A 15,669-nucleotide genomic window follows, 5' to 3' on the forward strand; every position below is an offset into this window, starting at 1 on the left:
ATGGGCTAAGACAGAACTAGTAAAAAGTAGTTTGATGCAACTGTGAGAAAGCTGTTATTCAGGTGAACAAGAGAGCTGAATTTACGTGGATGGAAGTGACATCTGAGGATGAAAGTTCTTAAAGATTAAGGAGCAGAGAGTAGGAGCAAAATGATACAGCAGGCTGTCTTGGGCTCAATCTAGCTCAGTGGAGCTAGGAAAGTGTGTAACTGTTTAATGTAAGATAATGTTTTGTTTTTTAAACTTTTTTTAAATGTTTACTTATTTTTGAGAGAGAGACAGTGTGAGTGGAAGAGGAGAGAGAGAGGAAGACACAGAATCTGAAGCAGGCTCCAGGCTCCGAGCTATCAGCAAGCATGGAGCCTGATGTGGGGCTCAGACCCACGAACCACGAGATCATGACCTGAGCCGAAGTCGGATGCCTTAACCAACTGAGCCACCCAGGCCTCCCTGTAAAGATCATGTTTTTTGACAGTTCTAGGTAATTATGAGGTGACTTGCACACTGGTATATAAAAAATGCATATGACTCATTTTAACAAAATATCTACTGCATGACATTTTTAGACTTACATAAAAATAGAGCACTCTTGGAGAATACCAGTGTTGGATCATGAGTTAAGGAGTCAAGCTACATGGTAACTTATTATGTGTCTCTTATGACAGTGGATATCACAATTGTCCAAAGGACTACTCAAATGACAGTTTAACATGTAGGAAAACATTCAGTTTAATCACAGTATATTAAGACCCAAACCTGCAAAGAGTACTTCTCCACATCGGATAGGTTTCCGTGGTCTTGTCCTTGGTCCTTGCATCAGTGGTCGTTCTTGAGGTAAGAGGAGATAGTTTTTAGCTTCATCTACCAAGTCTCTGTGGAGAAAATTCTGCCTTTATTCCAAATGTCTAAATAATATTGTTAGTCAAATTCCAATATGGTTTAGGAATACGTAAATTGGCAAAGGGGAGTAAGCATAAATCAAACAAAATCATGAATGCCAGCCAATATTAAAAAGTCACAAACATGAGAGAAATGATGCCAGTCATACTATGAGTTGTAAATTGATTAGTATTTCCATCATGACTTCCTATCTTAGTGCAAATTTAGCCTGAAACGCATTATGCTTGGAACCACCGATAACTTACGGGAAACTAAAATTTACAACTCAATTACAAACCTGCATAGTTATTGCTTTCTCATGAATTTTACTAGATTCTGCAGGATACTGGCAGAGTAGCACATCAGCCTTGGCACTAGATAGTTGTTAGATTAATTAAATAATAAAACTAAGTCAAAAATTGGATTGTTAAGAAGAAACAGTGTACTGTCATTTAATGTTAATTTGCTATCTGGTACTGTATGAAATGGTTTACTCTCAGCAAGTCTACTGAGGAGGAACAATTTTTTTCCCTGTCTCTTCAGGTACTTTCTGAGAAGAACCTAGTAATTACACTTGTTAAATACAATATCCTAATACAAACTAATCACATACGTACTTAGCTCACTTGAGTCCTCTCTCTGAGTGATTCAGGACCTGATTAGTGGAAACTCTGTTCTTTCCCAATCTTGAAAGTGTTTCCTAAAATATATTTTCATTTCTCTAGCTTTTTATGCTACAAAGAGTAATTTATTCCTCCAGGACCAATCCCAAGCATGACCCAATTATGTACTTCCAATATATGGTTTGATAGGGCCCCTTTTGAGTTTCTTATCCTAAAAAAAAAAATCAAACCAAACCCCAAACCAACAGCTCCTCCCCACCCAAAACCCAAGCTGATGACCAAGAACTTTCTCAAGCTTCCTCAGCCTTAAAAACAAAGACTGGGATCTCTTAATAGCCAGTTTTTAAGTGTTGAGGGTTTATAGTACTCTCCTAAAGAGAGTACTATAGAGCTAAAACTTAGCAAGCCAACCCAAAATTAATAGTAACAATGAGAACACTTATAGCTATGTGTCAGTCCTTGTTATAAGGGTTTAGTATATATTAACTCAACAATCCCCACCACTGGGGGTACTATTATTGTCCCTACTTTACAGATAAAGAAACCATAGCAGAAAGAGGTTAAGGTAACTTGCCTAAGGTCCCACATCTAGTAAATGGTGAGGCCAGGATATCAGTAAAGGGTTTCCTTTAAAAGTGACTTTGGAAGTACCTCTACTCGGTGCATCAGAATCAGTACAATCTGATTTATGTTTTATGGATGGGGAGCACTTTTGCATTGTTTCTTCGGATTTCAGAATCCGTAATTCCATATGGTTTTCCTTCTGCTACTATACATACTTGAGGGAATTAATTGCCATTTGTCTGATTTTTATTTAAAATACAAATATCAGGGCACCTGGGTAGCTCAGTCAGTTAAGCATCCGACTCTTGATATTGGCTCAGGTCGTGATCTCGCGCACCTGAGATCAAGCCCCATGTTGGGCTCTGTGCTGAGTGGGGAGCCTATGTGGGTTTCTCTCTCTCCCTTTCTCTCTGTCCCTCCCCCACTCGCTCACACACTCTCTCTCAAAATAAACAAACATTTAAAAATAAAAAAATAAAACCCCAAATATCTAAAACCCCCTCTGACATTTCTTTCTAAGGGACAGGCTTCAGATTATAGAAGAAATGCAAATGAATCTACATGTTCTACTTCTGTTCTAGGGATTCCTAATACTAAAGCAAGTTTCTTTAGTCACTAAGGGAGACCCAAAGATCAGTGTATTTCAAGGAGTTCTTTTCATTTTTATATATAGAACATGCTAGGGAAAAAATGGTTAAAAACACCATATAGTTTGATTTGAACCCAAATCTTAAAATCTATCAAACTGGGAAAAGTAATTTATCAATTTGTGTCTATACTACAGAGATAGCCCAATAAAACAGGTGTTTTGTTTATGTTATAGAAGCATTTAGAATTTCTTTCACGAAGAACATCATGAAACTACCCCACCAAGCTCTGGTGGAAACCCTTCCACAGCTACTTGACTAGCAGACCTTTGACTCTGTCCACAACCTCAGAAAGCAAGGCTGGTCCTATTCCCTAAGCAGCTATATGTGATGGAAGGAACAGTGCTCTTGGTACTTTGTGACAGATTCAACAGCGTTATTTATCTCAAGAAAAACATATATTAGCAGAGAATTGCCTCTTCAAATTCAAGCTTGCATTAAAATCTTAGAAATCTACCTCTTTATTGCCACTTCTACACCAATAAGCACCACACATAAAAACTAATGGAATGGAGTACTGGAAGCTCAGTCCTCTCTTCTTCCATCTCCTCCTCTTGACCCTAACCCAGAAGAAAAACCTGTTAAAAACTGCTCTGGTGTCAGCACTAAGAAATACAACATTTAGGAAGCAACACAAATAAAGAAATTAGAAGAAAACAGAAATGCTTAGTTGTTGATTTTTCCCACCCAGGGCCATTCATACCTGCACTCCTCATCACTTTTGATGAGGGGATCAGAGCCTACAGTGCCCACCAGGAACTTGGGACTAAGCAAAGGCAGACGAACATGCTGCAGCACCTAAGAGATAATAAATACCGTTAAAGGCACGAGCTCCCACCTGCAGGATATTTAACAGAATACGTAACACAAGTTCCCATAGTCTTTCCACTTGCTTTGGGATCTAACTGAATTAATTTGATTTAATTAATAAATAATAAAGACAGAGGGAAGGCATAAATACTAAACCTAAGTTTATTCCATCAATTCAGTAATCAGAATAGTCAGAAAATTGAAAGCATACTAATATCATTTTAGAATGCCACTTTGAGCTTTCAGCAATATGTTTTTAAAAAAAATTTTTTTTAATTTTTTTTAATGTTTATTATTTTTGAGAGAGAGAGAGAGAGACAGAGACCAAGCAGGGAAGGGGCAGAAAAAGAGGGAGGCACAGAATCGGAAGCAGGCTCCAGGCTCTGAGCTGTCAGCACAGAGCCCAAGGCGGGGCTTGAAGTCACAGATGGCGAGATCATGACCTGAGCCGCAGTGGGCCGCCCACAATCGACTGAGCCACCCAGGCGCCCCTAGCTTTCAGCAATATGTTATAAGCTCTTCTATAATTAGCTTATATAGCTGGACTGAAACAATCCAGAAGAATATCCTATTAAACTGCTAAAGACTATAGTCATAATAACGAGAACATTAAACATTCATTTAGTGACCACTTACGGCCCATATCATCCCTTTACTCTTCCAAATGTGATGAGATTTCCAAGCCACAAGGAAGGGAAGCACGATAATTGTCATCCTTGCTTTCTTTTGTTCATTTACACCTTTAGGTTCTGACTTGTGCTATAACCCTAACCTAGAGTTGATGCAAAATAGAGAGGAAGCCAAGGAGCAAAAAGTTCAAAATGATAAACACTTAAAATGCTTCTAAACAGGGGCGCCTGGGTGGCGCAGTCGGTTAAGCGTCCGACTTCAGCCAGGTCACGATCTCGCGGTCCGTGAGTTCGAGCCCCGCGTCAGGCTCTGGGCTGATGCCTCGGAGCCTGGAGCCTGTTTCCGATTCTGTGTCTCCCTCTCTCTCTGACCCTCCCCCGTTCATGCTCTGTCTCTCTCTGTCCCAAAATAAATAAAAAACGTTGAAAAAAAAAATTAAAAAAAAAAATAAATAAATAAAATGCTTCTAAACAGTATCTTCTTGATTATTTGGGATAGATGGTGTCTCTTACAGTCTAATATAAGGGACAGTGACAATCGCTTATTTTTTGTAAGTCAAACATTTATTATTTCATCCAGTACAAAAAGGGCAGTTACTTGAAGAAACATTTTCACCATACCTGGGGTAACTGAGGACGTCTTTCTTGAATACTGTATTTGACCCAGGCCATCACTGCATTGAACACCTGTTCTTCACTGCGAACGTTTAGTTCATCACTAGATATTATATCAATGAGCTGATTGGCTGGAAGCAACATGAACTCTTCACTTTCCATCACCTGTTCAAAATTCAGTAAGAATAAAAGAAAAACAATTGTGACCACATTTAATTTACTCTTGATGATGATTTACTTGTCACTGTAAGTTCATCAGTTGTAACCAACGTACCTTTCTGGTGCAGGATATTGACAATAGGGATGGGAGTGTGTGTGTAAATGGGGTACATGGGAATTCTGTTCCATTTAGCTGTGAACTTAAAACTGCTCTAAAAAAATAACATTTATTCATTTAAAAAAAAGGTGGGGAACAAAGGAAAGTACTGAGGACACAATTAAAATTTTAGAAATAATAATTTGTGATTCAAGCAGTTTAAGAAAAATAAAATCTGTTTTTCTAAAATGAAGTATCAAAATCTACATTTAACATTAAAAATAAATGAAACTAACTACATCAAGTTATAATTCCAGAACTATGAGGCATATAAAAAAATCAGAAAAAGCTTTCAGAGGAGGATAAGTTGCTGAAAGAGAAACACTAAGGGGCCAATTTAAAAAAAGAATGAGGGTGTCAGCAATTCCACAAGCAAGAATGAATATACTGAGGAGAGAGACTCATGAAAACCTCTGAGGATCAAACCACTCTGATATACAGATATCAGAATGGAGGCGAAATGGCAACAAGGATATTACCCTGTTGTGCGGTCCAGCCACAAATCCCAAGATCTTGTATACCCTGTCATCAGTACGTAGAGTAAAAGGGTCAGGGTGCAACGTGGAAGAGGGAAACAGTCAATGCTACCCTCCCTGCGGTTTGTTCTCATTCAGAAGATTGTGCTACACATGATGTCTATTATCAGCGCAGGAAGAATACAGTTAGGAGTGACCTCCAATGCAGATGATGTATTCTCTTAGGACAGGGTTTTTTCATGCTCATCAAAAAGAATATTACTGGGGCACCTGGGTGGCTCAGTCAGGTGCGCGACTGACTTCAGTCAGGTCATGATCTCACAGATTGTGAGTTCGAGCCCCATGTCGGGCTCTGTGCTGACGGCTCAGAGCCTGGAGCCTGCTTCGGATTCTGTGTCTCCCTCTCTCTCTGCCCCTCCCCTGCTCAAGTTCTGTCTCTCTTTCAAAAATAAACATTAAAAAAAAAATTTTTTTTAAAAATCAGAATATTAGGCAGGATACAAGATAAGCCATAGCAATTTGAATATTTGATTAAGACTGTTTTATCCCAAGTACATTAGAAACAAATGCAAATTCTAAAATGAAGCCATAAGGTTGGCTATACTTGTAGCGGAAAATATTAATGACCTCTCCAATTTTTATGGCACAGGTTTTCAAATCACCTGAGTGAGAGACCCTTGGGGTTCAGGAAATAAAATAGGTTACCTCCATATTTTAGCTGAGGTTGCCTACCCAGGTAACTTAGTAGTTAGAATGACTGCATTGTATTCTCTGTGGCACAGCTGTCAGATTTAGCAAATAAAAACAAAGGACATACTTACACTACAAAATTACTTGCTGTGTATCTGAAACTTGTATTTAACTGGGCACCCTGTATTTTACCTGGCAACCCCAACTTGGCGGCTATAAAATCAAGGCAAAATTCGAGGCCTAGCCCTAAATTATGTGTGCTGGCCTTCACAGCATGCAGAACTGTAGCCATGACTGTATCTTCTTTCCTCTTTTTTCTCTTCTTCACTCTGATCTCTTAACTTAAACACAAGTGTGGTATCATATCTCTTTGCGAAGCAGTGCATTAACATTCTTTTGGATCTTGTTAAAATATAAATTCTTTTTCCTAACTTAGTGATTATAAACCAATGATCACTAAGTTTAAACTTTATGAACAAACCACTATTATATTCACTACTTACTGGAAACATTAAATGGCAAGAAGACGTGAAAATCTATGTTAGAAAATATTTGTTTGGCACTAACAGCAAAGAGTAGAACTAATACTTTTGATAGTCTAGTTAAACTGTCACTTCTTTTTCCACCAAGAAGAAAAAAGATATTAGTGATCTACCATTAGAGCAAATCTAGAACTGGAGTCTATCCTTGACCAAACAACCAGGTTAAGAAAATAATGCTTTTTAAAGTATCTGTTTTAAATAAAAGTTTATAGGAGATCTGGATTTTAAGTCCCACACTATTATGGTAATGAGCTTACTTTTAGTTTCCTCTAATGAATGGAGATGCAATTTGAAAAATGAATAAAGCTGAAAACAATAAAAGCGAATAAGCAAAGTTAACTAGAGTTGTTCTACCAGGAGTGAATGGCGAACTTAATGTTGAAAGACAATTTTTTAATTTATCTTTATGGACAAATGACACCGTATGAATTAAGCCAGGTCTAATGAAAAAGAAGGAAATTAAATAGACTTAAGTTAGAAAATAATTTAAATGAGTCACATGTGTTAATGCCCTAAATGGTGACTTTTTTTGCATCTGCACAGAACTAGTGCACAAACAAGTGCATTCTACTCCACAAACAAGGGGATTTCATCATGGTATAAATCAGGTTCATTTGAAAGGCAGGTTCAGAACTGGAAGGGATTCCAAATCTTTCTCTGTTAAGGATATTCTTCAGAATTTGCAACTACCATCAGATGTAAAACCCAAGCTATGGTTAAAGCAGGAATTTTTTTTTTAAGTTTATTTATTTTGAGAGCAAGAGGAAGCACAAGTTGGGGAGGGGCAGAGAGAGAGGGAGACAGAGAATCCCAGTCCCACGCTTCGTGCAGAGCCTGAGGGGGCTGGATCACACAACCATGAGATCATGATCTGAGTCGAAATCAAGACTTGGACACTTAACCAACCGAGTGACCCAGGTGCACCTAAAACAGGAAAATTTTTAAAAATAACCTTATTTATTTTAAGTGTACAGAACAATGAGTTCTGATAAATGTATATACTCATATAACCATGACCACAATCAAGATATAGAATATGACAATCATCCCCAAAGCAGGGAATTCTTAATATGGGATCCAATGACTTTTGCAAATTATTTTGGAAATTCTCAGTGGTAGCAAATCTTTAGTTTTAGAGAGTGGATTTTCGTATGTGAAGACAGTGGGAAAGGGGCACCTGGGGGGGCTCAGTCCGTTAAGCGTCTGATTCTTCATTTCGGCTCAGGTCATGATCTCACAGTTCATGAGACAGCCTCGCGTGGGCTCACACTGACCGTGAGAAGCCTACTTGGGATTCTCTCTCCCTCTGTCCCTCCCCGCTCGTACACACACACACGTACATTCTCTATGTCAAAAGAAATAAATATTAAAAAAAAAAACAGTGGAATGAAATTAAGAGTCAAATCTGTTAAAAAAAAGTATGAAGAATTTAGGTTATTTTGAATGGGAAATTAAGTGTTACTATAAAATACTATTAACTTAATGGAGGTATAAACTCCATTTAGTCACGGTGTAGTCACTTCCTATATTTAGTTGGAATCAATTTAGTAATATTTTATTAAAAATTTTCCCATCTAAATTAATGAGAGATCTCCATCTTTAGTTTTCTTCTAACGTCTGTTTTTTTTTTTTTTTTAATGTTTATTTATTTTTGAGAGAGAGAGAGAGAGAGACAGGGAGACACAGAATCTGAAACAGGCTCTAGGCTCTGAGCTGTCCGCAGAGTCTGACCCGGGGCTTGAACAGCAAGATCAAGACCTGAGCCAAAGTCAGACGCCCAAACGACTGAGCCACCCAGGCACCCCAAGTGTCTGTGGTTTTGATAGCAGGGTATTTTGTCCTTATTTGGCAACCTCCTCCTCCTTTTTCTGGAAGACTTTCTATAGGATTAGTATTATTTCTTCCTTAAATGTTTGTCACCATCTGAGACAAGCATTTTCTTTGTGGGAAGGTTTTTAAATTATTATTTCAATTACTTTCATAGATGTAGGGTTGTTCTGGTTTTCTGTTTCTTCTTGAGTCAGTTTCTGGAATCTGTGTTTTTCAAAGAATTTGTCCATTTCCTATCAGTTGTTGAATTTATTGGCAAAATGTTGCTCATAACACTTCCTTATTATCTTTTTTAATCTGAGGGATTTGTAGTGATGTCCTCTTATATCTGATATTGGTAATTTGTGTCTTGTCTCCTTTTCTTGATCTATATAGCTAGAAGTTAATCAATTTTTTTTTTCAAAGAACAATTAATTTTTTACTCTAACCTTTATTCTTTTCTTCCTTCTACTTACTTTGGGCTTTAATTTGCTCTTCTTTTCCTAGTTTACAAAAATAATCACTAGAACAAAAACAAATGTTTCTATACATCAAAATAAAATTTAAAAAGCAAAGAAGACATCATATAGAAAAAGAAATACAGTAAATACAACTAAAGTATATACTATTTATAAAAATATGAGAGTTGAGAACAAACATATCAGTCATGGCAACAGATAAAAATGGGCTTTAATTCCCTATTTATTTTATTTTATTTTTTTAAATGTTTATTTATTTTTGAGACAGAGAGAGAGAGAGAGAGAGAGACAGACAGACAGAGCGTGAGCTGGGGAGGGGCACAGAGAGAGGGAGGAGACACAGAATCCAAAGCAGGCTCCAGGCTCTCAGCTGTCAGCATAGAGCCCGATGTGGGGCTTGAACCCATGAATCATAAGATCATGACCTGAGCTGAAGTTGAACGCTTAACCCACTGAGCCACCCAGGTGCCCCTTTAATTGCCTATTTAAAGAAAAAGATTTTCAAACTGGCTCACAAAGCAAAACTTATCTCTATGCAAATTCAAGAAAAATACCTAAAACATTATGATGCAAAAATGCTAAAAATAAAGGGCAAATGGGCAAAGATACATCAGGCAAGTGGAAACAACAACAAAAAACAAATAGGAACTGAAAGCCAGGTATCAGGCAAAGTAGAATCAAGACAACAAAAGAATGAAATCTGACAGATGAGGATACTTCGTAAAGCTAAAGGTCACAATCTGTAATTAAGATACAGAATTATGATTATCTATGCATTAAGCAACACAGCACCCACCTATATAAACTACAGATGATGCAAAGAGAAATAGAACACACTAATAATAGAAGACTTTAACACACAGGTCTGTGGACAAAGTAATATAAAAGAGCTAAGCAACATAATCAATAAGGTAGACTTTATGCATATATATCAAATACTATAAGAATGAGACTAGAAAATATACCTTATTTTCATGCACATATGGAATAGTCAGAAAAACTGATAATGTGGGACTAAAAAAGTCAGTAAATTTCATGAAGTAGAACTACTAAAAATAACACTGACTGCCATGCACTAAAATTATAAATTAAAAAAAAAAAACCCCACCTAAAAATTTAAAAATTTTCTATTAATAGTTCTCGGTAAAGAAAAATGCAGGGGCACCTGGGTGGCTTAGCCGGTTCAGCGGCCGACTTTGGCTCAGGACATGACCTCACAGTTTGTGAGTTTGAGCCCTGAGTCAGGCTCTGTGCTGACAGCTCTGAGCCTGGATCCTGCTTTGGATTCTGTGTGTCTCTCTCTCTCAAAAATAAACGTTTAAAAAAAGAAAAAGAAAAATGTAAACAGAATTACTTAAAACAACAATAAAACGAGCAGTAAAGATAAGAATCTATTAAATGTATTTAAAACAGTGATCAGAGAAAAACTATGGCTTTAAACACTCAGAGTACTTAAGGTAAAAGAATGAAAATGAATCAAATTCTCAATCAAATGGCTAGAAAAAGAATACAGCAAGCCAAAAGAGAACACAAGGAAGGAAGTAACAAAAGTTGAACTAACATTAATGAAATAGACACAAAAATTACAGATTTAATTAATGAGTCAAAATATTGATTCTTTGGGAAAACATGAACAAAATAGACCTACCACTAGCTACCTTTTTCAAGGAAAGAAATATTGAAAGTACACATATACAAAATACAAAATATCAAGGGGTAAATAACCATTGATGAAGAAATTTAAAAATTAAAAGAAATTTGTACACCTCTATATAAATAAATTTGAAAACCTAGATAAAATTGATAATTTTGTACGGAAACATAGTCTACCAAAATTGAACCTAGTAGAAAGAGGAAATTTCATGGAACGGAGAAAATGATCAATAAACTACTTCACAAAAAAGCACCACACCTAGACAGTTTCACAGAGCAATTCTACCAAACTTGCAGGGAGGACATAGTCCCAATGTTGTACAAATTGTTTCAAAGCACTGGACATGAATGAAAACTTCTAACTCATTTTCATTAAGTATAACATGTATATCTAACCTGATAAAGTCAGCACAAGAAGGGGCGCCTGGGTGGCTCAGACAGTTAAGCATCAGACTTCACTCAGCTCAGGTCATGATCTCGTATTCTGTGAGTTTGAGTTCTCTCTCTATCCCTCCCCACTTGCACTCTTTGTCTCTCAAAAGCAGACGAACATTAAAAAATTAAAAATAGGGGTGCCTGGGTGGCTCAGTGGTTAAGCATCTGCCTTCAGCTCAGGTCATGATCTCATAGTTGGTGAGTTTGAGCCCCACGTCAGGCTCTCTGCTGTCAGCACAGAGCCTGCTTCAGATCCTCTGTCCCCCTGCCCCACTCACACTCTCTCTCTCTCTCTTAAAAATAAACTTAAAAAAATTTAAAAAATAAACAAAAAATAAAAATAAGAAAATAAAACTAGCACTTCTCATGAAAAAGACAGTACAAGAAAATTAAAGATTTATTAATCTTTTAATACCTATTAATATCTATTTAATATTAATCTTATTAATATCAACACAAAGACATTGTCTAAAATATTAGTGAATAGATTCCAACTCACATTAACAGTCCACCATGACCAAAATGTGTGTACTAAAAATGCAAAGATGCTTTAATTTTAGGACTTCATTTAAAAGAATTCATAATAATGGGTTTAAGGAGAAAATTCATATGATTATCTCCATAAATACTGACAAAACCTTTGACAAAATCCAATACCATTCCTTATAAAAAATATCCAAGAAAATAGGAAGTATGTGAGTACTTCCTTAATATGATAAAATATTCACACTTCAATCCTAAAACCAGTATATTCATTAATGGGAAAACACCAAAGTGATTCCTACTAATGCCAGAAACAAAGTATGTCCAATATTTCCATTACCATTTAACATTTTACTAGAAGTATTAAGCCAAACAACTGGAAAAAAAAAAAGTCATTAACAACTGGAGAAGAAGAAATAAAACTATCGATATACAGATGACATGACAGGATGGTCAGAAAACTCTAAAGAATCAGTGTAAATAACTCAAAGAATAAAAAAATTCAGTAAAGTAGCTTTCATATACATTAATGGTAGTTGGTTAGAAGCTATAGTAAAGGGAAAAAAACCTTACATAGCAACAAAAAATACATTTAGAATAACTTAAGAAATGTAGAAAACTTAAATGAATAAAACTATAAAACATTCCTGAGAGATAAAAAAAACAGAACTGAAGAAACAGAAAGGCATCTCTCATTTCTGAATAGAACTCAACATCTTAAAAATAATTATTCTTAAGTTAACTTGTAAATTAATGTGATCCCAGTAAATATACCAAGTTTTCTTCTCAAAGCTGGAAAAGGTGATACTAAGCTCATTTCGAAAAATAAACATGCAAGAAAGTTAGGAAAACACTGAAAGAGAGAGTTATACGGTAGTGGTATTAGCCCTACTATGTATTAAAATATACTACAAAGCCTCAATAATTAAAACATTGCAGGAAATAGCATGGGGCTGCTAAATGGCCTATAATAGAAGGTCTAGAACCAAGCACACACAGAAATTCAGTGTATAATAAAGATCTTATCTCAAATCACTGGTTCAAAAAGATTTTTAAATAAATGGTATTGGGACTAAATATTTAGAAAAAGATAATAGTAAGTCCATATTCCACACCCTACACAAGGTAAACTCAGAGAGATCATACACATACTAGAAAAAATATGGGTGAATTCCTCTGTAACCTAAGTGTAGGAAAAGCCTTTCAAATTTTGCCTCAAAACCCAGATGCAATAAAGTAAAAGATTTATGTATTTGATAATATTTAAAAAAAACAAAAAACTTTCCATGACCAAAAATTACCATAAGTAGAGTTGAAAGGCAAATGTAAACTGGGAAAAAAGAGTTTGTAACTTGTAGCACAGAGAGATGGCTATCACTGTTAATGCAGAGAGAACTTTAAAACACTGAATAGAAAAAAGATTTAAAAATCTAATAGAGGGGCGCCTGGGTGGCGCAGTCGGTTAAGCGTCCGACTTCAGCCAGGTCACGATCTCGCGGTCCGTGAGTTCGAGCCCCGCGTCAGGCTCTGGGCTGATGGCTCAGAGCCTGGAGCCTGTTTCCGATTCTGTGTCTCCCTCTCTCTCTGCCCCTCCCCCGTTCATGCTCTGTCTCTCTCTGTCCCAAAAATAAATAAAAAATGTTGAAAAAAAAAATTAAAAAAAAAAATAAAAATCTAATAGAAAAATGGGCAAAAGATAATAAATAATTCATAAACATGACAGATATGAAAGATACTCAACTTTACTTAAGAGAAATGCACACTGAAACACTCTTGAGATTCCACTTCCCATCTATTAGACTGGCAAAAATTCAAAACGTTGACAATATATTCTGTTAGTGAGGCTATGAGATAATATTCACCCTCATATTATTATGGCATATATTATGGTCAGAATGGTTCATCCTCATAGAGGGGAATGTGGCGATATTTAACAAAATTACACATGCAGTCAACCTTCGGCCCTGCAGTCTGATTTCTAGGAATTTATCCTGATGATAAACCTTCAACAACACTGAACTATTCATACACAAGTCTATTCATTGCAGCATTATCTGTAATGGGAAAACACTGAACACTATGCAAATGCTCAAACAGGAAACTGATTGAGCAAATTTGTGGTACACACAAGGAGAACAATGCCGCTGTGGAGAGAGAACTGTGAACTGATATGGAATGAATTCCAGAATAAATTAAGTAGAAGGCAAAGGCAACAAAGAATATACAGAATGCTACCTTTTGTGTCGGAAAGAAATGGAAATTTTAAAAAAAGCATATGTCTGCTTAATTTTGCAAAAATAAGCATAGGAAGGATAAATCGGACTATCAAGCATCAATATAATAAATGGTAACAAAGGACTATAATCCATTAACTAGAATAAGAGTCTAGTGAGTCCATGATGCTAATCAATCATTCAGAACACGGAAAATTCTTCCTTAAGAAAAATGGAGTGGTTTTTTCAAATCACCATTTTACAGCCATCATAGTAATAATTGATTTGGGCAGAAATGATCAATGTATATGAGTGAAAATGAGTGAAAGTTTGATAAGGAAAAGAATATTTACATGGATTTGAAGTATCTCCCTGTAAAAGTTTTTACTAACTACAAAACGAAAAATAGTAACTTAATAGGAAAGAAACTTAGGGGACTCCACTTAACCAAGTGGTTGAAGTTAACACAATCAGTAATGGGACAAATAGATACCATGTACTTCCTGTGATGCACTGAGAATGACAAAGTATCATTTATGTAGTATTCCTGTCAATACTGAATCTACCATGAGGATACATCAGACAAACTCAGACTGAGGGACGTTTTACATTAATTGGCCTATACTCTTAAAGGTGGAGAGAACTACTCCAGATTATCAAGAACTCAGAAGACATGACAACTAAATGCAGAGCAATCATCTGCTCTGGAAATTGGACTGGAAAAAAAAAATTGTTACAAAGAACAATATGGGGACAGTTGGTGAAACTGGAATGGGGACTATGGATTAAATAAAGTTTTTATTAATGTAAAATTTCATCAATTTGATAAATGAATTGTCTTTAAAAATTTTTAATGTGTGCTTATTTTTGAGAGAGAGAGAGAGAAAGAGAGAGAGGGAAGGCAAGGGGCAGAGAGAAAGGGAGACACACAGAATCCAAAGCAGGCTCCAGGCTCTGAGCTGTCAACACAGAGGCAGATATGGGGCTCAAACTCACAGACAACGAGATCATGACCTGAGCCAAATCAGATGCTTAACCAACTGAGCCACCTAGGTGCCCCAATGAATGAATTGTCCTAAGAGAATTCTATGTTAAAAGAAAAAAAAATGCCATTGGTCTTAGCAAATACACACTGAAGTGTTCAAGAGTAAAGGAGTGTGATATATGCATATACTCTCAAATTGTTCAGAGAAAAATGTTCGATATAACAAGCAGAGAATGGTAAAGCAAATGTAGCAAAATGTTAACAACTGGTAACCTGGGTAACAGGTATATGAAAGTTTTTTCTTATAATTTCTTATAAATTTGAATTTTTTTCAATGAAGTTAAAAATTATTTTTCCAAACTGACAGTTTGAACACTGGTATATTATTGTGATGTATATCTCTTTAGTTATGTGTAAGGGTGACTAAGCTTTCATATGTTTATTTACATTTGAATATCTCCTTTCATACATTGCTTATACACTTTGCCTATTTTTCTATTGTGTTTTTCATGTTTTTTCTCACTGAATTTGTATGACTTTTATGGAAAAAATTTTCTTTCTGTCATGTATGCCCCATGTATGAGTTTGACGCTAATTTTTTGACATAGTTTATGGTGTTATTGTTGTTATAAAGAACAAAAATTCCCAATTTTTATGCAATCAAATTTACCAATCTTTTATGGTTTCTGAGTTAAATCCTGCCTGAAAAGGATTAAGCCACCATAGTTTAATTGCTATGAATTATTGTGTTGATGACTTCTAAATTTTAATCTCAGTCTAACCTCTTTTCTAAGATACAGACTCCTAAACAGTGGCCCGGC

The 15,669-nt window shown here is 36.0% G+C and overlaps 1 protein-coding gene across 1 annotated transcript in view; it reads right to left on the reverse strand.

Moving 5' to 3' along the window:
- Window positions 1-15,669, reverse strand: part of KLHL20 (kelch like family member 20) — a 63,819-nt gene that overhangs the window by 27,961 nt on the left and 20,189 nt on the right. Inside the window, exons 4-6 of the mRNA XM_019425220.2 lie at window positions 4,774-4,932; window positions 3,417-3,511; window positions 757-872 (exon numbers count right to left, since the gene is read on the reverse strand). Of these exons, the coding sequence (XP_019280765.1) occupies window positions 757-872; window positions 3,417-3,511; window positions 4,774-4,932 (370 nt within the window). The remainder of the gene's footprint in view (window positions 1-756; window positions 873-3,416; window positions 3,512-4,773; window positions 4,933-15,669) is intronic.

This window comes from Panthera pardus, unplaced genomic scaffold, assembly GCF_024362965.1.
Source record: "Panthera pardus isolate Hobbes unplaced genomic scaffold, ASM2436296v1 HiC_scaffold_21, whole genome shotgun sequence".
In the NCBI taxonomy this organism is placed as follows: Eukaryota; Metazoa; Chordata; class Mammalia; order Carnivora; family Felidae; genus Panthera; species Panthera pardus.